This window comes from Perca fluviatilis, chromosome 23 (genome assembly GCF_010015445.1).
Source record: "Perca fluviatilis chromosome 23, GENO_Pfluv_1.0, whole genome shotgun sequence".
Classification (NCBI taxonomy): domain Eukaryota; kingdom Metazoa; phylum Chordata; class Actinopteri; order Perciformes; family Percidae; genus Perca; species Perca fluviatilis.
This window is the reverse complement of record NC_053134.1, coordinates 1,751,620-1,776,619: the sequence shown is the minus strand read 5'-3', so window position 1 is coordinate 1,776,619 and position 25,000 is coordinate 1,751,620. Positions and strand designations below refer to the sequence as shown.

General features: G+C 47.2%; 1 protein-coding gene and 1 long non-coding RNA gene across 3 annotated transcripts in view; both read left to right on the top strand.

Annotated features, from left to right (window-relative positions):
• The window catches only part of lrp12 (low density lipoprotein receptor-related protein 12), a 29,215-nt gene extending 4,915 nt beyond the window's left edge, over positions 1-24,300 (top strand). The window contains exons 6-14 of the mRNA XM_039792407.1: positions 199-401; positions 6,466-6,713; positions 8,528-8,677; positions 13,133-13,354; positions 14,222-14,488; positions 20,388-20,590; positions 21,741-21,873; positions 23,115-24,037; positions 24,135-24,300. Of these exons, the coding sequence (XP_039648341.1) occupies positions 199-401; positions 6,466-6,713; positions 8,528-8,677; positions 13,133-13,354; positions 14,222-14,488; positions 20,388-20,590; positions 21,741-21,873; positions 23,115-23,996 (2,308 nt within the window). The 3' untranslated portion in view covers positions 23,997-24,037; positions 24,135-24,300. The remainder of the gene's footprint in view (positions 1-198; positions 402-6,465; positions 6,714-8,527; positions 8,678-13,132; positions 13,355-14,221; positions 14,489-20,387; positions 20,591-21,740; positions 21,874-23,114; positions 24,038-24,134) is intronic.
• Positions 1,887-3,183, top strand: LOC120553462. 2 transcript variants are annotated; one of them, XR_005638168.1, is made up of 4 exons: positions 1,887-1,918; positions 2,353-2,611; positions 2,745-2,786; positions 3,116-3,183. It is a non-coding gene; the product is annotated as an uncharacterized LOC120553462 (long non-coding RNA). The 2 variants fall into 2 exon arrangements; XR_005638169.1 differs by lacking the exons at positions 2,745-2,786; positions 3,116-3,183 and adding an exon at positions 2,787-2,826.
• Positions 24,301-25,000: the final 700 nt, after the last annotated feature.

Sequence of the window (25,000 nt, the reverse complement as noted above, 5' to 3'; positions counted from 1 at the left end):
CAGGACTTTGACCTGTCTGTATGTGTCAGTAGTTTGACCTGTCTGTCTGTGTGTGTCTGTAGTTTTCAGGACTTTGACCTGTCTGTGTGTGTCTGTAGTTTTCAGGACTTTGACCTGTCTGTGTGTCTGTAGTTTTCAGGACTTTGACCTGTCTGTTTGTGTCTGTAGTTTGACCTGTCTGTCTGTGTGTGTCTGTAGTTTTCAGGACTTTGACCTGCAGGGCTCCCACCGCTGCTCAGCAGACTGGATGTCTGTGAGCAGCTACCGGAGCCTGGACGGTCTGAGGGTCTGTGGGTCCTCCCTGCCGCCCCCCTACATCTCGTCCCAGGACCACGTCTGGATCCACTTCCACTCCGACGACAGCCTGACGGGGAAAGGCTTCCGCCTGTCCTACGTCACCGGTGAGACCCACCAGCTCTACCTGTCGAGCTCTACCTGTCGAGCTCTACCTGTCGAGCTCTACCTGTCGAGCTCTACCTGTCGAGCTCTACCTGTCGAGCTCTACCTGTCGAGCTCTACCTGTCGAGCTCTACCTGTCGAGCTCTACCTGTCGAGCTCTACCTGTCGAGCTCTACCTGCCTCTTTCATCACCTTCCTTTGTTTGGCATTTGGTGTTCTGAGTGAGATACGGTTTCTGAATGTGTCCTGCCTTCAGTCTCCGGGTGAGCTGGTCAACATCTGCACGGCTTTCCACGTCACTAGCCGAGACGAGCTGGCTAACCGCACCCGTTAGCTCTTAGCGTTAGCATGCTAACGCTAGCATGCTACCTCGTTCTCAATAGCAAAGCACTGCTACAACACACACAAGTTCACCATAATCTACAAAAGAACTACTTCTATGTGCTCCCTGGTTTAGAAGAAGTCTCCCAGCTGATCCTGCCATGGAACTGACTGAAGTTGGAGAAACTCTTTCTTTTACTGTCTCTAGAGTTAGCTAGCTGACATGATCTACGTCTGGGTTACTGAGCGTGTGTGAGTGCAATCAAAGATAGTACAGAAGAAGAAGAAAAGAGGTCTGACTCTGTAGCTAAAACAGACACCAGGTGAAAAGAGGAGCTGCAGCAGTGAGAGAGAGCTGTGCAGTACAACAACAATATGGTTTTTAGATAATTAAACCATGTAAACCTATTCTGGTACAACCTTAAAATACAGTTTTGAACCTGAAAATGAGCAGAATATGGACGCTTTAAGGTTGTACCAGAATAGGTTTACAGAAAACAACATATTTTGGTTGTACTGCACATTGCTGCAGCTCCTCTTTCCCCCCGTGTTCAGGTCTCTGTTTCAGCTACAGAGTGAGACCTCTTTTCTTCTGTACACTCGCACATGCTCAGTAGCTCAGATCGTAGATCATGTCAGCTAGCTCCATAGACAGTAAAAGAAAGAGTTTCTCCAACTTCAGTCAGTTCCAAGGATCAGGATCAGCTGGGAGACTTCTTCTAAACCAGGGAGCACATGGAAGTAGATCTTTTGGAGATTATGGTGAACTTGTGTGTGTTGTAGCAGTGCTTTGCTATTGAGAACGAGGTAGCATGCTATTGCTATTGCGGTTAGCCAGCTCGTCTCGGCTAGTGCCGTAGAAAGCCGTGCAGATTGTGACCAGCTCACCCGGAGACTGAAGGCAGGACACATTCAGAAACCATATCCACTCCCCCTTCAGACAGTAACCAGAGGCTGAGACCACTCCCCCTTCAGACAGTAACCAGAGGCTGAGACCACTCCCCCTTCAGACAGTAACCAGAGGCTGAGACCACTCCCCCTTCAGACAGTAACCAGAGGCTGAGACCACTCCCCCTTCAGACAGTAACCAGAGGCTGAGACCACTTCCCCTTCAGACAGTAACCAGAGGTTGAGACCACTCCCCCTTCAGACAGTAACCAGAGTTTGAGACCACTCCCCCTTCAGACAGTAACCAGAGGTTGAGACCACTCCCCCTTCAGACAGTAACCAGAGGTTGAGACCACTCCCCCTTCAGACAGTAACCAGAGGCTGAGACCACTTCCCCTTCAGATAGTAACCAGAGGCTAAGACCACTTCCCCTTCAGACAGTAACCAGAGGCTGAGACCACCCCCTTCAGACAGTAACCAGAGGTTGAGACCACTCCCCCTTCAGACAGTAACCAGAGGTTGAGACCACTCCCCCTTCAGAAGTACCAGAGGCGAACCACTCCCCCTTCAGACAGTAACCAGTAACCAGAGGTTGAGACCACTCCCCTTCAGACAGTAACCAGAGGTTGAGATCACTCCCCCTTCAGACAGTAACCAGAGGTTGAGATCACTCCCCCTTCAGATAGTTACCAGTAACCAGAGGCTGAGACCACTCCCCCTTCAGATAGTTACCAGTAACCAGAGGCTGAGACCACTCCCCCTTCAGACAGTAACCAGAGGTTGAGACCACTCCCCCTTCAGACAGTAACCAGAGGTTGAGACCACTCCCCCTTCAGACAGTAACCAGTAACCAGAGGTTGAGACCACTCCCCCTTCAGACAGTAACCAGAGGTTGAGATCACTCCCCCTTCAGACAGTTACCAGTAACCAGAGGCTGAGACCACTCCCCCTTTAGACAGTAACCAGAGGTTGAGACCACTCCCCCTTCAGACAGTAACCAGAGGTTGAGACCACTCCCCGACAGTAACCAGAGGTTGAGACCACTCCCCTTCAGACAGTAACCAGATGTTGAGACCACTCCCCTTCAGACAGTAACCAGAGGTTGAGATCACTCCCCCTTCAGACAGTAACCAGAGGCTGAGACCACTCCCCCTTCAGACAGTAACCAGTAACCAGAGGTTGAGACCACTCCCCCTTCAGACAGTAACCAGTAACCAGAGGTTGAGACCACTCCCCCTTCAGACAGTAACCAGAGGTTGAGACCACTCCCCCTTCAGACAGTAACCAGAGGCTGAGACCACTCCCCCTTCAGACAGTAACCAGAGGCTGAGACCACTCCCCCTTCAGACAGTAACCAGAGGCTGAGACCACTCCCCCTTCAGACAGTAACCAGAGGCTGAGACCACTCCCCCTTCAGACAGTAACCAGAGGCTGAGACCACTCCCCCTTCAGACAGTAACCAGTAACCAGAGGTTGAGACCACTCCCCCTTCAGACAGTATCCAGAGGTTGAGACCACTCCCCCTTCAGACAGTAACCAGAGGTTGAGATCACTCCCCCTTCAGACAGTAACCAGTAACCAGAGGTTGAGACCACTCCCCCTTCAGACAGTAACCAGAGGTTGAGACCATTCCCCCTTCAGACAGTAACCAGAGGCTGAGGCTACTCCCCCTTCAGACAGTAACCAGAGGCTGAGACCACTCCCCCTTCAGACAGTAACCAGAGGCTGAGACCACTCCCCCTTCAGACAGTAACCAGAGGTTGAGACCACTCCCCCTTCAGACAGTAACCAGAGGCTAAGACCACTCCCCCTTCAGACAGTAACCAGAGGTTGAGACCACTCCCCCTTCAAACAGTAACAAGTAACCAGAGGTTGAGACCACTCCCCCTTCAGACAGTAACCAGAGGTTGAGACCACTCCCCCTTCAGACAGTAACCAGAGGCTGAGACCACTGCCCCTTCAGACAGTAACCAGAGGCTGAGACCACTCCCCCTTCAGACAGTAACCAGAGGTTGAGACCACTCCCCCTTCAGACAGTAACCAGAGGTTGAGACCACTCCCCCTTCAGACAGTAACCAGAGGTTGAGACCACTCCCCCTTCAGACAGTAACCAGAGGCTGAGACCACTTCCCCTTCAGATAGTAACCAGAGGCTAAGACCACTTCCCCTTCAGACAGTAACCAGAGGCTGAGACCACTCCCCCTTCAGACAGTAACCAGAGGTTGAGACCACTCCCCCTTCAGACAGTAACCAGAGGCGGAGACCACTCCCCCTTCAGACAGTAACCAGTAACCAGAGGTTGAGACCACTCCCCCTTCAGACAGTAACCAGAGGTTGAGACCACTCCCCCTTCAGACAGTAACCAGAGGTTGAGATCACTCCCCCTTCAGACAGTAACCAGAGGTTGAGATCACTCCCCCTTCAGACAGTTACCAGTAACCAGAGGCTGAGACCACTCCCCCTTCAGACAGTAACCAGAGGTTGAGACCACTCCCCCTTCAGACAGTAACCAGAGGTTGAGACCACTCCCCCTTCAGACAGTAACCAGATCCCTTCAAAACCAAGTTGAATATCCCTTCAAAGTTGAACCACCCCCTTCAGACAGTAACCAGAGGCTGAACTTAACCAGAGGTTGAGACCACTCCCCTTCAGACAGTAACCAGAGGTTGAGATCACTCCCCTTCAGACAGTTACCAGTAACCGAGGCTGAGACCACTCCCCCTTAGACAGTAACAGAGGTTGAGACCACTCCCCCTTCAGACAGTAACCAGAGGCTGAGACCACTCCCCCTTCAGACAGTAACCAGAGGTTGAGACCACCCCCCTTCAGACAGTAACCAGAGGTTGAGACCACTCCCCCTTCAGACAGTAACCAGAGGTTGAGATCACTCCCCTTCAGACAGTAACCAGAGGCTGAGACCACCCCCTTCAGACAGTACCAGTAACCAGAGGTTGAGACCACTCCCCTTCAGACAGTATCCAGAGGTTGAGACCACTCCCCTTCAGACAGTAACCAGAGGTTGAGATCACTCCCCTTCAGACAGTAACCAGTAACCAGAGGTTGAGACCACTCCCCTTCAGACAGTAAACAGAGGTTGAGACTACTCCCCTTCAGACAGTAACCAGAGGCTGAGACTACTCCCCCTTCAGACAGTAACCAGAGGCTGAGACCACTCCCCCTTCAGACAGTAACCAGAGGCTGAGACCACTCCCCCTTCAGACAGTAACCAGAGGTTGAGACCACTCCCCCTTCAGACAGTAACCAGAGGCTGAGACCACTCCCCTTCAGACAGTAACCAGAGGTTGAGACCACTCCCCCTTCAAACAGTAACAAGTAACCAGAGGTTGAGACCACCCCCTTCAGACAGTAACCAGAGGTTGAGACCACTCCCCCTTCAGACAGTAACCAGAGGCTGAGACCACTGCCCCTTCAGACAGTAACCAGAGGCTGAGACCACTCCCCTTCAGACAGTAACCAGAGGCAGAGACCACTCCCCCTTCAGACAGTAACCAGAGGTTGAGACCACTCCCCTTCAGACAGTAACCAGAGGTTGAGACCACTCCCCCTTCAGACAGTAACAAGTAACCTTGGTTGAGACCACTCCCCCTTCAGACAGTAACCAGAGGTTGAGACCACTCCCCCTTCAGACAGTAACCAGAGGCTGAGACCACTGCCCCTTCAGACAGTAACCAGAGGCTGAGACCACCCTTCAGACAGTAACCAGAGGTTGAGACCCCCTTCAGACAGTAACCAGAGGTTGAGACCACTCCCCTTCAGACAGTAACCAGAGGCTGAGACACTCCCCTTCAGACAGTAACCAGTAACCAGAGGCTGAGACCACTCCCCCTTCAGACAGTAACCAGTAACAGAGGTTGAGACCACTCCCCTTCAGACAGTAATCCAGAGGTTGAGACCACTCCCTTTCACACAGTAACCAGAGTTGAGATCACCCCCTTCAGACAGTAACCAGTAACCAGAGGTTGAGACCACCCCCTTCAGACAGTAACCAGAGGTTGAGACCACTCCCCTTCAGACAGTAACCAGAGGCTGAGACTACTCCCCCTTCAGACAGTAACCAGAGGCTGAGACCACTCCCCTTCAGACAGTAACCAGAGGCTGAGACCACTCCCCTTCAGACAGTAACCAGAGGTTTAGACCACCCCCTTCAGACAGTAACCAGAGGCTGAGACCACTCTTCAGACAGTAACCAGAGGTTGAGACCACTCCCCTTCAAACAGTAACAAGTAACCAGAGGTTGGACCACTCCCCCTTCAGACAGTAACCAGAGGTTGAGACCACTCCCCTTCAGACAGTAACCAGAGGCTGAGACCACTGCCCCTTCAGACAGTAACCAGAGGCTGAGACCACTCCCCCTTCAGACAGTAACCAGAGGCAGAGACCACTCCCCTTCAGACAGTAACCAGAGGTTGAGACCACTCCCCTTCAGACAGTAACCAGAGGTTGAGACCACTCCCCTTCAGACAGTAACAAGTAACCTTGGTTGAGACCACTCCCCTTCAGACAGTAACCAGAGGTTGAGACCACTCCCCTTCAGACAGTAACCAGAGGCTGAGACCACTCCCCTTCAGACAGTAACCAGAGGCTGAGACCACTCCCCTTCAGACAGTAACCAGAGGTTGAGACCACTCCCCTTCAGACAGTAACCAGAGGCTGAGACCACTGCCCCTTCAGACAGTAACCAGAGGCTGAGACCACCCCCTTCAGACAGTAACCAGAGGTTGAGACCACTCCCCCTTCAGACAGTAACCAGAGGTTGAGACCACTCCCCCTTCAGACAGTAACCAGAGGTTGAGACCACTCCCCCTTTCAGTAACCGAAGGCTGCGTGTTGTTTCAGGGAAGCCAGAGGCGTCGGGCTGCGATGTGGACCAGTTCCACTGCTCTAACGGGAAGTGCATCCCGGACTGGTGGCGCTGTAACTCCATGGACGAGTGTGGAGACAACTCTGACGAGGAGCTCTGTGTGGAGTCTCCGTTCTCCTTCCAGCCCTGCAGCCTGAACCAGTTCCCCTGCCTGTCCCGCTACACCCGCATCTACACCTGCCTGCCGCACAGCCTGCGCTGCGACGGCAGCATTGACTGCCAGGTAACACACCTGATAAACCAGTACCGTTCACCTAGTCTACCAGGTAACACACCTGATACACCAGTACCATTCACCCAGTCTACCAGGTAACACACCTGATAAACCAGTACCATTCACCCAGTCTACCAGGTAACACACCTGATAAACCAGTACCATTCACCCAGTCTACCAGGTAACACACCTGATACACCAGTACCATTCACCCAGTCTACCAGGTAACACACCTGATACACCAGTACCATTCACCCAGTCTACCAGGTAACACACCTGATACACCAGTACCATTCACCCAGTCTACCAGGTAACACAGCTGATACACCAGTACCATTCACCCAGTCTACCAGGTAACACACCTGATACACCAGTACCATTCACCCAGTCTACCAGGTAACACACCTGATACACCAGTACCATTCACCCAGTCTACCAGGTAACACACCTGATACACCAGTAATATTCACCCAGTCTGTGATTGGCACAAACAGGAATGTCAGTGGTCCTTTTTCATGTCGGACCATTAACAACAGTTCGAACCTGTTAAACATGTTCCGTGCAAAATCAAATATGGAGATGGCAACAGTTTGAGATTAGAGATTAAGATTCAGATCGTTCCTTCATTTTTAAACTGAAGGAACGACATTAGTTACCCAGGTCCAGACCCTATAAATAAGGAGGTCGACCTTTCTGTTTAAGAGTAAGATCCTTTTTTTTAAACATAAAAACATCCATGAAATTGCGATTCCTAAACCCACCAGACTCCATGTAAATAATCAGTACTTTAAGCATCGTAAAACACAACCATATCAACTCTAGTTTTGGTTGAAATAAACATATATTTTACCCATTTACATATGGAAATATGCTGGCTCTATACACGCTAAATGTCCTGATTATTTACATGGAGTCTGGTGGAGATATGCTGGCTCTATACACGCTAAAAGTCCTGATTATCTACATGGAGTCTGGTGGAGATATGCTGGCTCTATACACGCTAAAATTACTGATTATTTACATGGAGTCTGGTGGAGATATGCTGGCTCTATACACGCTAAAAGTCCTGATTATCTACATGGAGTCTGGTGGAGATATGCTGGCTCTATACACGCTAAAATTACTGATTATTTACATGGAGTCTGGTGGAAATATGCTGGCTCTATACACGCTAAAAGTCCTGATTATTTACATGGAGTCTGGTGGAGATATGCTGGCTCTATACACGCTAAAATTACTGATTATTTACATGGAGTCTGGTGGAGATATGCTGGCTCTATACACACTAAAAGTCTTGATTATTTACATGGAGTCTGGTGGAGATATGCTGGCTCTATACACGCTAAAAATCCTGATTATTTACATGGAGTCTGGTGGAGATATGCTGACTCTATACACACTAAAAGTCCTGATTATTTACATGGAGTCTGGTGGAGATATGCTGGCTCTATACACACTAAAAGTCCTGATTATTTACATGGAGTCTGGTGGAGATATGCTGGCTCTATACATGCTAAAAGTCCTGATTATTTACATGGAGTCTGGTGGAGATATGCTGGCTCTATACACGCTAAAATTCCTGATTATTTACATGGAGTCTGGTGGGTTTAGGGCTAGCAACCTCAGAGCTGTTTCTGGTTAGAAAGAACGGTCTTAAAGAGGTTTTAAAGGTCTATCTCTGTTAAAACATGAAAGATTGACATTAGTTACGCAGGTCCAGACCCTATAAATAATAAATGAAACCTATAATAAGTAGAAGACTGAGCAGCACGTTGGAGACTAGTCCATGAGTGATGACTGTGATTCCGTGTGTTTGTTCCCAGGACCTGGGGGATGAGATCGACTGTGACGTTCCCACCTGTGGAGAACGTCTGAGGAACTTCTACGGCTCCTTCAGCTCTCCAAACTACCCCGACTTCTACCCTCCAGGAAGTAACTGCACCTGGCTGATCGACACCGGGGACCACCGCAAGGTAACGCACAAATACCAGAACCACACATCATCCTTCTGACTCACACACAGGAAGGTAACACACACCTAGGAACACATATCAGAACCACACTATGTTTCTACCTCACACACAGGAAGGTAACACACACCTAAGAACAAATACCAGAACCACACTATGTTTCTACCTCACACACAGGAAGGTAACACACACCTAGGAACAAATACCAGAACCACACTATGTTTCTACCTCACACACCGGAAGGTAACACACACCTAGGAACAAATATCAGAACCACACGATGTTTCTACCTCACACACAGGAAGGTAACACACACCTAGGAACCAATATCAGAACTATACTATGTTTCTACCTCACACACAGGAAGGTAACACACACCTAGGAACAAATACCAGAACCACACTATGTTTCTACCTCACACACAGGAAGGTAACACACACCTAGGAACCAATATCAGAACCACACTATGTTTCTACCTCACACACAGGAAGGCAACACACACCTAGGAACAAATATCAGAACCATACTATGTTTCTACCTCACACACAGGAAGGTAACACACACCTACGAACAAATACCAGAACCACACTATGTTTCTTCCTCACACACAGGAAGGTAACACACACCTAGGAACAAATATCAGAACTATACTATGTTTCTACCTCACACACAGGAAGGTAACACACACCTAGGAACAAATATAAGAACCACACTATGTTTCTACCTCACACACAGGAAGGTAACACACACCTAGGAACCAATATCAGAACCATACTATGTTTCTACCTCACACACAGGAAGGTAGCACACACCTAGGAACCAATATCAGAACAATACTATGTTTCTACCTCACACACAGGAAGGTAACACACACCTAGGAACAAATATCAGAACTATACTATGTTTCTACCTCACACACAGGAAGGTAAAACCACACACCACAGCATAACACAACCAACAACCAATATCAGAACCACACTATGTTTCTACCTCACACACAGGAAGGTAACGCACACCTAGGAACCAATATCAGAACCACACTATGTTTCTACCTCACACACAGGAAGGTAACGCACACCTAGGAACCAATATCAGAACCACACTATGTTTCTACCTCACACACAGGAAGGTAACGCACACCTAGGAACCAATATCAGAACCACACTATGTTTCTACCTCACACACAGGAAGGTAACGCACACCTAGGAACCAATATCAGAACCACACTATGTTTCTACCTCACACACAGGAAGGTAACGCACACCTAGGAACCAATATCAGAACCACACTATGTTTCTACCTCACACACAGGAAGGTAACGCACACCTAGGAACCAATATCAGAACCACACTATGTTTCTACCTCACACACAGGAAGGTAACGCACACCTAGGAACCAATATCAGAACCACACTATGTTTCTACCTCACACACAGGAAGGTAACGCACACCTAGGAACCAATATCAGAACCATACTATGTTTCTACCTCACACACAGGAAGGTAACGCACACCTAGGAACCAATATCAGAACCACACTATGTTTCTACCTCACACACAGGAAGGTAACACACACCTAGGAACCAATATCAGAACTACACTATGTTTCTACCTCACACACAGGAAGGTAACACACACCTAGGAACCAATATCAGAACCACACTATGTTTCTGCCTCACACACAGGAAGGTAACACACACCTAGGAACCAATATCAGAACCACACTATGTTTCTACCTCACACACAGGAAGGTAACACACACTAGGAACCAATATCAGAACCACACTATGTTTCTACCTCACACACAGGAAGGTAACCCACACTAGGAACCAGTACCAGAACCACACTATGTTTCTACCTCACACACAGGAAGGTAACACACACTAGGAACCAGTACCAGAACCACACTATGTTTCTACCTTACACACAGGAAGGTAACACACACTAGGAACCAGTACCAGAACCACACTATGTTTCTGCCTCACACACAGGAAGGTAACACACACTAGGAACCAGTACCAGAACCACACTATGTTTCTACCTCACACACAGGAAGGCAACACACACCTAGGAACAAATATCAGAACCATACTATGTTTCTACCTCACACACAGGAAGGTAACACACACCTACGAACAAATACCAGAACCACACTATGTTTCTTCCTCACACACAGGAAGGTAACACACACCTAGGAACAAATATCAGAACCACACTATGTTTCTACCTCACACACAGGAAGGTAACGCACACCTAGGAACCAATATCAGAACCACACTATGTTTCTACCTCACACACAGGAAGGTAACGCACACCTAGGAACCAATATCAGAACCACACTATGTTTCTACCTCACACACAGGAAGGTAACGCACACCTAGGAACCAATATCAGAACCACACTATGTTTCTACCTCACACACAGGAAGGTAAGCACACCTAGGAACCAATATCAGAACCACACTATGTTTCTACCTCACACACAGGAAGGTAACGCACACCTAGGAACCAATATCAGAACCACACTATGTTTCTACCACACACACACAGAGGTAACGCACACCTAGGAACCAATATCAGAACCACACTATGTTTCTACCTCACACACAGGAAGGTAACACACACCTAGGAACCAATATCAGAACCACACTATGTTTCTACCTCACACACAGTAAGTAACACACACCTAGGAACCAATATCAGAACCACACTATGTTTCTACCTCACACACAGGAAGGTAACACACACTAGGAACCAATATCAGAACCACACTATGTTTCTGCCTCACACACAGGAAGGTAACACACACCTAGGAACCAATATCAGAACTACACTATGTTTCTACCACACACACAGGAAGGTAACACACACTAGTGAACCAATACTCAGAACCACACTATGTTTCTACCTCACACACAAGGAAGGTAACACACACTAGGAACCAATACCAGAACCACACTATGTTTCTACCCTCACACACAGGAAGGTAACACACACCTAGGAACCAATATCAGAACCACACTATGTTTCTCCCCACACACAGGAAGGTAACACACACTAGGAACCAAATCAGAACCACACTATGTTTCTACTCACACACAGGAAGGTAACACACATAGAATACACTATGTTTCTACTTACACACAGGAAGGTAACACACACTAGGAACCAGACCAGAACCACACTATGTTTCTACCTCACACACAGGAAGGTAACACACACTAGGAACCAATACCAGAACCACACTATGTTTCTACCTCACACACAGGAAGGTAACACACACTAGGAACCAGTACCAGAACCACACTATGTTTCTGCCTCACACACAGGAAGGTAACACACACTAGGAACCAATACCAGAACCACACTATGTTTCTACCTCACACACAGGAAGGTAACACACACTAGGAACCAGTACCAGAACCACACTATGTTTCTGCCTCACACACAGGAAGGTAACACACACTAGGAACCAGTACCAGAACCACACTATGTTTCTGCCTCCACACACCAGGAAGGTAACACACACTAGGAACCAGTACCAGAACCACACTATGTTTCTGCCTCACACACCAGGAAGGTAACACACACTAGGAACCAGTACCACACTATGTTTCTGTCCTCACACACAGGAAGGTAACACACACTAGGAACCAGTACCAGAACCACACTATGTTTCTGCCTCACACACAGGAAGGTAACACACACTAGGAACCAGTACCAGAACCACACTATGTTTCTGCCTCACACACAGGAAGGTAACACACACTAGGAACCAGTACCAGAACCACACTATGTTTCTGCCTCACACACAGGAAGGTAACACACACTAGGAACCAGTACCAGAACCACACTATGTTTCTGCCTCACACACAGGAAGGTAACACACACTAGGAACCAGTACCAGAACCACACTATGTTTCTGCCTCACACACAGGAAGGTAACACACTAATAGGAACCAGTACCAGAACCACACTATGTTTCTGCCTCACACACAGGAAGGTAACACAATACACAGGAACCAGTACCAGAACCACCCCACTTGCTACACACAAGAAAGGTAAACAGAACCAGTACCATACCACAACACTTGTTTCTGCCTCACACACAGGAAGGTAACACACACTAGGAACCAGTACCAGAACCACACTATGTTTCTGCCTCACACACAGGAAGGTAACACACACTAGGAACCAGTACCAGAACCACACTATGTTTCTGCCTCACACACAGGAAGGTAACACACACTAGGAACCAGTACCAGAACCACACTATGTTTCTACCTCACACACAGGAAGGTAACACACACTAGGAACCAGTACCAGAACCACACTATGTTTCTGCCTCACACACAGGAAGGTAACACACACTAGGAACCAGTACCAGAACCACACTATGTTTCTGCCTCAGCATGCAGCAGTGTGCAGGAGGCCTTACTGTGGGCTGTGCTCTCCCTGCAGGTCATCCTGAGGTTCACGGACTTTAAACTGGACGGGACCGGTTACGGCGACTACGTGAAGGTGTACGACGGCCTGGAGGAGAACCCTCGCCGCCTGCTCCGGGTGCTCACCGCGTTCGACTCCCGAGCGCCGGTCGCCGTGGTTTCATCGTCCGGTCAGCTCCGAATTCACTTCTACGCCGACAAGATCAACGCCGCCAGAGGCTTCAACGTCACCTACCAAGTGAGTCGCCTTCATAACCCTGTTTCCCAGCATGCATTGGGGTCTGAGTGTCTGATGGGACAACAATCTGTGAACCTGGTCCGGTCTTAAACCAGAACCGAGCTGTAATGTAACCCTACACCAAAGGTATGCGTTATATCCACTGTGCCATCACCCCCCCCACACCCCATTCTAAGTGTCTGACAACATTATGGGATGGATCCCTACAGAGATAGACCTTTTAGGTAAAGAGTAAGATCCTTTTAGTTTAACATGAAACAGCCCCGAAATCACCATCACCAAACTACACCAGACTCCATGTAAATAATCAGGACTTTTAGCGTGTATAGAGCCAGCATATCTCCACCAGACTCCATGTAAATAATCAGGACTTTTAGCGGGTATAGAGCCAGCATATGTCCACCAGACTCCATGTAAATAATCAGGACTTTTAGCGGGTATAGAGCCAGCATATCTCCACCAGACTCCATGTAAATAATCAGGACTTTTAGCGTGTACAGAGCCGGCATATCTCCACCAGATTCCATGTAAATAATCAGGACTTTTAGCGCGTATAGAGCCAGCATATCTCCACCAGACTCCATGTAAATAATCAGGACTTTTAGCGCGTATAGAGCCAGCATATCTCCACCAGACTCCATGTAAATAATCAGGACTTTTAGCGTGTATAGAGCCAGCATATCTCCACCAGACTCCATGTAAATAATCATAATTCTTTCTAACCTGGTTCTCTGTGTGTATTTAAGTTGGACTGGTTCTTTCTAACCTGGTTATCTGTGTTTAAGGTGGACTGGTTCTTTCTAACCTGGTTATCTGTGTTTAAGGTGGACTGGTTCTGTCTAACCGGGTTCTCTGTGTGTATTTAAGGTGGACGGGTTCTGCCTGCCATGGGAGGTTCCCTGCGGGGGGAACTGGGGCTGTTACACGGAGCAGCAGCGCTGTGACGGGTACTGGCACTGTCCCAACGGCCGGGACGAGCTCAACTGTTCTTCGTGCCAGGAGGACGAGTTCCCCTGTTCCAGAAACGGAGCGTGTTACCCTCGATCGGACCGCTGCAACTACCAGAACCGCTGCCCTAACGGTTCTGATGAGAAGAACTGCTTCTTCTGCCAGCCGGGAAACTTCCACTGCAAGGTACCAAAACTAGTAGCTGACTACTAACTAGAACTCCTAATGTAGAGACTTCCACTGCAAGGTACCAAAACTAGTAGCTGAGTACTAACTAAGGTACCAAAACTAGTAGCTGACTACTAACTAAGGTACCAAAACTAGGAGCTGACTACTAACTAAGGTACCAAAACTATGAGCTGACTATTAGCTAAGGTACCAAAACTAGGAGCTGACTACTAACTAAGGTACCAAAACTAGGAGCTGACTACTAACTAAGGTACCAAAACTAGGAGCTGACTACTAACCAAGGTAGCAAAACTAGTAGCTGACTACTAACTACAACTCCTAATGTAGAGACTTCCACTGCAAGGTACCAAAACTAGTAGCTGACTACTAAGGTACCAAAACTAGTAGCTGACTACCAAGGTACCAAAGCTAGTAGCTGACTACTAAGGTACCAAAACTAGTGGCTGACTACTAACCAAGGTACTAAAACTAGTAGCTGACTACTAACCAATGTATCAAAACTAGTAGCTGACTACTAACTAAGGTTACCAAAACTAGTAGCTGACTACTAACCAAGGTACCAAAACTAGTAGCTGGCTACTAACCAAGGTATCAAAACTAGTAGCTGACTACTAAGGTACCAAAACTAGTAGCTGACTACTTACCAAGGTACCAAAACTAGTAGCTGACTACTAACCAATGTATCAAAACTAGTAGCTGACTACTAACCAAGGTATCAAAACTATGAGCTGACTACTAACTAAGGTACCAAAACTAGTAGTGGACTACTAGCTAAGGTACCAAAACTAGTAGTTGACTACTAAGGTACCAAAACTATTAGCTGAGTACTAACTAAGGTAACAAAACTAGTAGCTGACTACTAAGGTACCAAAACTATTAGCTGAGTACTAACTAAGGTACCAAAACTGGTAGCTGACTACTAAGGTACCAAAACTAGTAGCTGAGTACTAACTAAGGTACCAAAACTAGTAGCCGACTACTAAGTTACCAAAACTAGTAGCTGAGTACTAACTAAGGTATCAAAACTAGTAGCTGACTACCAAGGTACCAAAACTAGTAGATGACTACTAACTAAGGTACCAAAACTAGTAGCTGAGTACTAAGGTATAAAAACTAGTAGCTGACTACCAAGGTACCAAAACTACTAGCTGACTATTAAGGTACCAAAACTAGTAGCTGAGTACTAACTAAGGTACCAAAACTAGTAGTGGACTACTAGCTAAGGTACCAAAGATAGTAGCGGACTATTAACCAAGGTACCAAAACTAGTAGTTGACTACTAACCAAGGTACCAAAACTAGTAGCTGAGTACTAAGGTATCAAAACTAGTAGCTGACTACCAAGGTACCAAAACTACTAGCTGACTATTAAGGTACCAAAACTAGTAGTGGACTACTAGCTAAGGTACCAAAGATAGTAGCGGACTACTAACCAAGGTACCAAAACTAGTAGCTGACTACTAACCAAGGTACCAAAACTAGTAGCGGACTACTAACCAAGGTACCAAAACTAGTAGCTGTCTACTAAGGTACCAAAACTAGTAGTTGTCTACTAAGGTACCAAAACAAGTAGCTGATTACTAACTAAGGTATCAAAACTAGTAGCTGACTACTAAGGTGCCAAAACTAGTAACTGACTACTAAGGTGCCAAAACTAGTAGCTGACTACTAAGGTACCAAAACTAGAAGGACTACTAAGGTACCAAAACTAGTAGCTGACTACTAACCAAGGTACCAAAACTAGTAGTTGACTACTAAGTTACTAAAAGGTACCAAAACTAGTAGCTGACTACTAACCAATGTGCCAAAACTAGTAGCTGACTACTAACCAAGGTGCCAAAACTAGTAGCTGACTACTTTCCAAAACTAGTAGCTGACTACTAAGGTACCAAAACTAGAAGGACTACTAAGGTACCAAAACTAGTAGCTGACTACTAACCAAGGTACCAAAACTAGTAGCTGACTACTAAGTTACTAAAAGGTACCAAAACTAGTAGCTGACTACTAACCAATGTACCAAAACTAGTAGCTGACTACTAACCAAGGTACCAAAACTAGTAGCTGACTACAAACCAAGGTACCAAAACTAGGAGCTGACTACTAACTAAGGTACCAAAACTAGGAGCTGACTACTAACTAAGGTACCAAAACTAGGAGCTGACTACTAAGGTACCAAAACTAGTAGCTGACTACTAACTAAGGTACCAAAACTAGGAGCTGACTACTAACTAAGGTACCAAAACTAGGAGCTGACTACTAAGGTACCAAAACTAGTAGAATAACAGCTGTGTGATTGAGATCATGATTCTAATCTGTAGAATAACAGCTGTGTGATTGAGATCATGATTCTAATCTGTAGAATAACAGCTGTGTGATTGAGATCATGTGTCTGATCTGTAGAATAACAGCTGTGTGATTGAGATCATGTCTGATCTTACAAAATAACAGCTGTGTGTTTGAGATCATGTGTCTGATCTTACAAAATAACAGCTGTGTGTTTGAGATCATGTGTCTGATCTAAAAACGCGGTTTGAGATCATGGTCTGTCTTAAATAACAGCTGTGTGTTGAGATCATGTGTCTATCTTACAAAATAACAGCTGTGTGATTGAGATCATGTGTCTGATCTTACACAATACCAGCTGTGTGATTGAGATCATGTCTGATCTTACAAAATAACAGCTGTGTGTTTGAGATCATGTGTCTGATCTTACAAAATAACAGCTGTGTATTGAGATCATGTGTCTGATCTTACAAAATAACAGCTGTGTGATTGAGATCATGTGTCTGATCTTACAAAATAACAGCTGTGTGATTGAGATCATGTGTCTGATCTTACAGAATAACAGCTGTGTGATTGAGATCATGTGTCTGATCTTACAGAATAACAGCTGTGTGATTGAGATCATGTGTCTGATCTTACAGAATAACAGCTGTGTGATTGAGATCATGTGTCTGATCTGTACAGAATAACAGCTGTGTGATTGAGATCATGTGTCTGATCTTACAGAATAACAGCTGTGTGATTGAGATCATGTGTCTGATCTTCAGAATAACAGCTGTGTGATTGAGATCATGTGTCTGATCTGTAGAATAACAGCTGTGTGATTGAGATCATGTGTCTGATCTTACAGAATAACAGCTGTGTGATTGAGATCATGTGTCTGATCTTAGAATAACAGCTGTGTGATTGAGATCATGTGTCTGATCTTACAGAATAACAGCTGTGTGATTGAGATCATGTGTGATTGAGATCATGTGTCTGATCTTACAGAATAACAGCTGTGTGATTGAGATCATGTGTGATTGAGATCATGTGTCTGATCTTACAGAATAACAGCTGTGTGATTGAGATCATGTGTCTGATCTTACAGAATAACAGCTGTGTGATTGAGATCATGTGTCTGAATCGTTTTTGAATAACAGCTGTGTGATTGAGATATGTGTATCTGATCTACAGAATAACAGCTGTGTGTTTGAGATCATGTGTCTGATCTACAGAATAACAGCGTGTTGAGATCATGTTCTGATCTGTAGAATAACAGCTGTGTGATTGAGATCATGTGTCTGATCTGTAGAATAACAGCTGTGTGATTGAGATCATGTGTCTGATCTTAAGAATAACAGCTGTTGTATTGAGATCATGTGTCGATCTTACAGAATAACAGCTGTGTGATTAATCATGTGTCTGATCTTATAGAATAACAGCTGTGTTTGAGATCATGTGTCTGATCTTACAGAATAACAGCTGTGTGATTGAGATCATGTGTCTGATCTTACAGAATAACAGCTGTGTGATTGAGATCATGTGTCTGATCTTACGAATAACAGTGTGTGTTGAGAATGTGTCTGTCTAGAATAACAGCTGTGTTTGATGATCATGTTCTGTCTACAGAATAACAGCTGTGTGATTGAGATCATGTGTCTGATCTTACAGAATAACAGCTGTGTGTTGAGATCATGTGCTGATCTTAAGAATAACAGTGTGTTTGAGATCATGTGTCTGATCATAGAATAACAGCTGTGTATTGAGATCATGTGTCTGATCTTAGATAACAGCTGTGTGATTGAGATCATGTGTCTGATCTTACAGAATAACAGCTGTGTGATTGAGATCTGTGTCGATGAATAACAGCTGTGTGTTGAGATATGCTGTATTTTTATGTGTGTGACGTGACAGTGTGTTGTCTTAGTACATGTGATAACTGGGATGATAATGTGTGGTAGTGTTTGAGACATGCGATCTAATAAGTTATAAGTGGTGAACAAGGATAAATTATTAAGTGTGAGACTGTGTGATTAGAGAATAACAGGTGTGATTGAGATCGTGTCTATCTTACAGAATAACGGTGTGATTGAGATCTGTCGTTAGAATAACTGTGTGATTAGATCATGTCTATCTATAGAATAACAGGTATGATTGAGATCATGTTCTGATCTTAAGAATAACAGCTGTGTGATTGAGATCATGTGTCTGATCTGTAGAATAACAGCTTTGATTGAGATCATGTGTTGATCCAAATAACACGTTGGCTATTTGTCTGATTGTAGAAAACAGCGTGTGATTAGATCATGTGCTTACAGAATAACAGCTGTGTATTAGACATGTCTCATAGAATCAGCTGTGTGATTGAGATCATGTGTCGTCTAGATAACAGCGTGTATTGAGTTATATATGTTGGATGTTAGTACCTGTTTTTCTTGTCTGTACGAATAACAGCTGTGTATTGAGACTGTGTCGTCAGAATAACAGCGTGTGATTGAGACTGGTCGATCACAGAATAACAGCTGTGTGATTGGATAGTTGTAGAAAGTTTGATTGACTTACAGAATAACGGTGGATTGCTGTGGAAACAGTGTGTTGAGGGTTACAGTAAAGTGTGTGTGTTTAAAATGTGTTAAGATACGCTGTTGATTTAGAATAACTGGTATTTTTCGTGTGTGATTAACTGTAAATAACAGCTGTGTGATTAGTCATTCGTCTTCATCAGCTTGTCTTAGAATGGTTTATAACGGTATAACTGTCTTACAGAATAAGGTGTTGAGCATAGAATACCTGTTGATTATTTGCTTCTTAAGAATACGCTTGTGATTAGACTTATCGAATAACCGTGTGATTATTGTGCTTAGAATAACAGCTGTGTGTTATAGAATACGTGTGATGCGGACAGAACGCTGTGTATTGGAGACGTGTTTGAGATCATGTGTGTTGTAGAATTTTATAGAACTATTTGAGTCTTTCTTTAATCTGTTGTTACTAGAATAACGCGTTGGATTTAGAATAACGCTGGCTTAGATAACGCTGTGAATAGTCACTGTGTATTGAGTATACCTTGTATAGCTTACAGATACGCTGTATGATTAGTTTAGAAAACCTTGTTAGATCTGTCTAAGTGTGTTTGACTATCTGTTTCTTGTCTGTAGAGTGTGGAAAATACGTTAATCGTAGAATAACAGCTGTGTGATTGAGATCATGTGTCTGATCTTACAGAATAACAGCTGTGTGATTGAGATCATGTGTCTGATCTTACAGAATAACCGCTGTGTGATTGAGATCATGTGTCTGATTAAGAAAACAGCTGTGTGATTAGATCATGTGTCTGATCTTACAGAATAACGCTGTGTGATTGAGATCATGTGTCTATTTACAGAATAACAGCTGTGTGATTGAGATCATGTGCTGATCTTACAGAATAACGCTGTGTGTTTGAGACTGTGTCTGATCTTACAGAATAACAGCTGTGTGATTGAGATCATGTGTCTGATCTGTAGAATAACCGCTGTGTGATTGAGATCATGTGTCTGATCTTACAGAATAACAGCTGTATGATTGAGATCATGTGTCTGATCTTACAGAATAACAGCTGTGTGATTGAGATCATGTGTCTGATCTTACAGAATAACCGCTGTGTGTTTGAGTCGTGGGTGTGCGATGCGCAGGACGACTGCGGCGACGGCAGCGACGAGGAGAGCTGTCCCGTCATCGTTCCCACCCGAGTCATCACGGCGGCCGTCATCGGCAGCCTCATCTGTGGCCTCCTATTGGTCATCGCTCTGGGCTGCACCTGCAAGCTCTACTCGCTGCGCATGTTCGAACGCAGGTACGTCAAGCTCTCTCAACCTCTTAAAGCGCCCATATTCTGCTCATCTTCAGGTTCATAACTGTATTTAGAGGTTGTACCAGAATAGGTTTACATGGTTTAATTATCTAAAAACACCATATTGTTGTTGTACTGCACATTGCTGCAGCTCCTCTTTTCACCCTGTGTTCAGGTCTCTGTTTCAGCTACAGAGTCAGACCTCTCTTCTTCTTCTGTACTATCTTTGATTGCACTCGCACATGCTCAGTAGCTCAGATGTAGATCAGCTAGCTCCATAGACAGTAAAAGAAAGAGTTTCTCCAACTTCAGTCAGTTCCAAGGATCAGGATCAGCTGGGAGACTTCTTCTAAACCAGGGAGCACATGGAAGTAGTTCTTCTGGAGATTATGGTGAACTTGTGTGTGTTGTAGCAGTGCTTTGCTATTGAGAACGACGTAGCATGTTAGCGTTAGCCGGCTAAAGCTAGCATTAGCCGCTAATGCTACGAGCCAACGGTTGTGGTTAGCCAGCTGGCTAACCACAACCGTTAGCTCGTAGCGTTAGCGTTAGCATGCTACCTCATTCTCAGTAGCAAAACACTGCTGAGGACCACCATGGAAATGAGTTTGTAACTTTCTTGTGTTATCCTCGACAGTTCTGATAAATGTACAATGTCACTGTGTTGGCATCTTGTTATGCATTTAACAATCAAAGATAGTACAGAAGAAGAAGAGAGGTCTGACTCTGTAGCTGAAACAGAGACCTGAACACAGGGTGAAAAGAGGAGCTGCAGCAATGTGCAGAGCAACTAAAATATGGTGTTTTTAGATAATTAAACCATGTAAACCTATTCTGGTACAACCTTAAAATACAGTTATGAACCTGAAGATGAGCAGAATATGGCCACTGTAAGTTGTTGACCGTGTGATTGGAGCCCTGTGATTGGTCGTTGTTAACCGTGTGATTGGAGCCCTGTGATTGGTCGTTGTTAACCGTGTGATTGGAGCCCTGTGATTGGTCGTTGTCGACCGTGTGATTGGAGCCCTGTGATTGGTCGTTGTCGACCGTGTGATTGGAGCCCTGTGATTGGTCGTTGTTAACCGTGTGATTGGAGCCCTGTGATTGGTCGTTGTTAACCGTGTGATTGGAGCCCTGTGATTGGTCATTGCAGGTCCTTTGAGACCCAGCTGTCCAGAGTGGAGGCGGAGCTGCTGCGGAGGGAAGCCCCGCCCTCTTATGGTCAGCTGATCGCCCAGGGACTGATCCCGCCAGTGGAGGACTTCCCCGTGTGCTCCGGGAGCCAGGTATGTAGTCACATGACTGTCTCTGTAGTCACCTGACTGTCTCTGTAGTCACCTGTCTGTCTCTGTAGTCACCTGTCTGTCTCTGCGGTCACCTGTCTGTCTCTGTGGTCACCTGTCAGTCTCTGTAGTCACCTGTCAGTCTCTGTAGTCACCTGACTGTCTCTGTAGTCACATGACTGTCTCTGTAGTCACCTGACTGTCTCTGTAGTCACCTGTCTGTCTCTGCGGTCACCTGTCTGTCTCTGCGGTCACCTGTCTGTCTCTGTAGTCACCTGTCAGTCTCTGTAGTCACCTGACTGTCTCTGAAGTCACATGACTGTCTCTGTAGTCACATGACTGTCTCTGCAGTCACCTGTCTGTCTCTGCGGTCACCTGTCTGTCTCTGCGGTCACCTGACTGTCTCTGCGGTCACCTGTCTGTCTCTGCGGTCACATGTCTGTCTCTGCGGTCACCTGTCTGTCTCTGCGGTCACCTGTCTGTCTCTGCGGTCACCTGTATGTCTCTGCGGTCACCTGTATGTCTCTGCGGTCACCTGTCTGTCTCTGCGGTCACCTGACTGTCTCTGCGGTCACCTGACTGTCTCTGCGGTCACCTGTCTGTCTCTGCGGTCGCCTGTATGTCTCTGCGGTCACCTGTATGTCTCTGCGGTCGCCTGTATGTCTCTGCGGTCACCTGTCTGTCTCTGCGGTCGCCTGTATGTCTCTGCGGTCACCTGTATGTCTCTGCGGTCACATGACTGTCTCTGTAGTCACATGTCTGTCTCTGTAGTCACATGTCTGTCTCTGTAGTCACATGTCTGTCTCTGTAGTCACATGACTTGTCTCTGTAGTCACATGACATGTCTCTGTAGTCACATGACTTGTCTCTGTAGTCACATGACATGTCTCTGTAGTCACATGACATGTCTGTAGTCACATGACATGTCTGTAGTCACATGACTGTCTCTGTGGTCACATGACTGTCTCTGTGGTCACATGACATGTCTGTAGTCACATGACTGTCTCTGTAGTCACCTGTCTGTCTCTGTAATCACCTGTCTGTCTCTGTAATCACCTGTCTGTCTCTGTAATCACCTGTCTGTCTCTGCAGTCACATGACATGTCTCTGTAGTCACCTGACTGTCTCTGTAGTCACCTGACTGTCTCTGCAGTCACCTGTCTGTCTCTGCGGTCACCTGTCTGTCTCTGCGGTCACCTGTCTGTCTCTGCAGTCACCTGTCTGTCTGTCCTCTCTGTCCCCAGGCGTCTGTCCTGGAGAACCTGCGAGTGGCGGTCCGGTCTCAGCTCGGCTTCACGTCTCTGCGTCTCCCGTCCTCCGGTCGCCGTGGCAACCTGTGGCGCCGCCTCTTCACCTTCTCGCGGTCTCGGCGCTCCGGCTCGCTGGCGCTGGTCTCGGCGGACCTGGAGGACGCCGCGGGGACTGCGAGCAGCTCCGGCTCCGAGCCGCCGTCTCCGGACTCGGACGACACGGACGCCGAGGGGGGGGGCGTTGCCGTGGGCGCCGGCGTTGTTGCCGTGGGCGCCGGCGTTGGCGCTGGCGGGCCCGTAGCGGCGCTGCCGCACAAGACCCCGCCCTGCTCCGCCGTGGAGGCTGTCTCCGTGACGACGCCCCGGCCCCCCCGAGAGGCCCCGCCCCCCTCCAGCCCCGTTACCGTGGTGACGGCGTGCGACCCCGAGGAGCCCCGGGAGGCCACGCCCCCTTCGGCCCTGCAGCGGTTGGCCCAGAACCTGCAGCGCATCGCCAGGAACCTCACGGGAACCAACCAGAACCAGCCGGACCCGGGCTGGACCAATCACAGCCCGCTGCGGCAGCTGACCAATCACAGCCCGCTGCGGCAGCTGGAGACAGGAAGGGGCGGGGCCGAGGCGCCGCGCGGGCAGCGAGAGGAGGAAGAAGAAGAAGAAGACGACGTGGAGCTGCTGATCCCGGACTCTGACGCTCGCACGCCGCTGCTGGAGCCACGCCCCCCCCACGCCGCAGGCCACGCCCCCCGCCGTCACCGTGGAAACGGCCCCTGTGAACACTGCGGCATCGTCCACACGGCGCAGGTTCCCGACGCCTGTCTGGACGCCGCCGCCGGCAAGACCGAGAGCAGCGACGACGAGCTGCTGCTGCTCTGCTAACAGGCTAACTCTGTGCTAACAGGCTAACTCTCTGCTAACAGGCTCCCAGGCTAACTTACAGGCTAACTCTATGCTAACAGGCTAACTCTCTGCTAACAGGCTCCCAGGCTAACTTACAGGCTAACTCTATGCTAACAGGCTCCCAGGCTAACTTACAGGCTAACTCTATGCTAACAGGCTAACTCTCTGCTAACAGGCTCCCAGGCTAACTTACAGGCTAACTCTATGCTAACAGGCTAACTCTCTGCTAACAGGCTCCCAGGCTAACTTACAGGCTAACTCTATGCTAACAGGCTAACTCTCTGCTAACAGGCTCCCAGGCTAACTTACAGGCTAACTCTCTGCTAACAGGCTAACTCTCTGCTAACAGGCTAACTCTCTGCTAACAGGCTCCCAGGCTAACTTACAGGCTAACAGGATAATTTACAGGCTAACTCTATGCTAACAGGCTCCCAGGCTAACTTACAGGCTAACTCTATGCTAACAGGCTCCCAGGCTAACTTACAGGCTCCCAGGCTAACTCTATGCTAACAGGCTCCCAGGCGAACTTACAGGTTCCCAGGCTAACTTACAGGCTAACTCTATGCTAACAGGCTCCCAGGCTAACTTACAGGCTCCCAGGCTAACTCTATGCTAACAGGCTCCAGGCTAACTCTATGCTAACAGGCTCCCAGGCTAACTTACAGGCTCCCAGGCTAACTCTATGCTAACTGGCTCCCAGAACACTAGACTGACAGGGTGGAGCTCTCGGTGTCTGGTAACAGTGCCTGTCTGTTGCTCTGCCCTCTGCCTGTCTGTTGCTCTGCCCTCTGCCTGTCTGTTGCTCTGCCCTCTGCCTGTCTGTTGCTCTGCCCCTCTGACTCCCTGATACACCTACAGTTAGCTACCATGCTAACTGATACCCTGATACACCTACAGTTAGCTACCATGCTAACTGACTCCCTGATACACCTACAGTTAGCTACCATGCTAACTGATACCCTGATACACCTACAGTTAGCTAC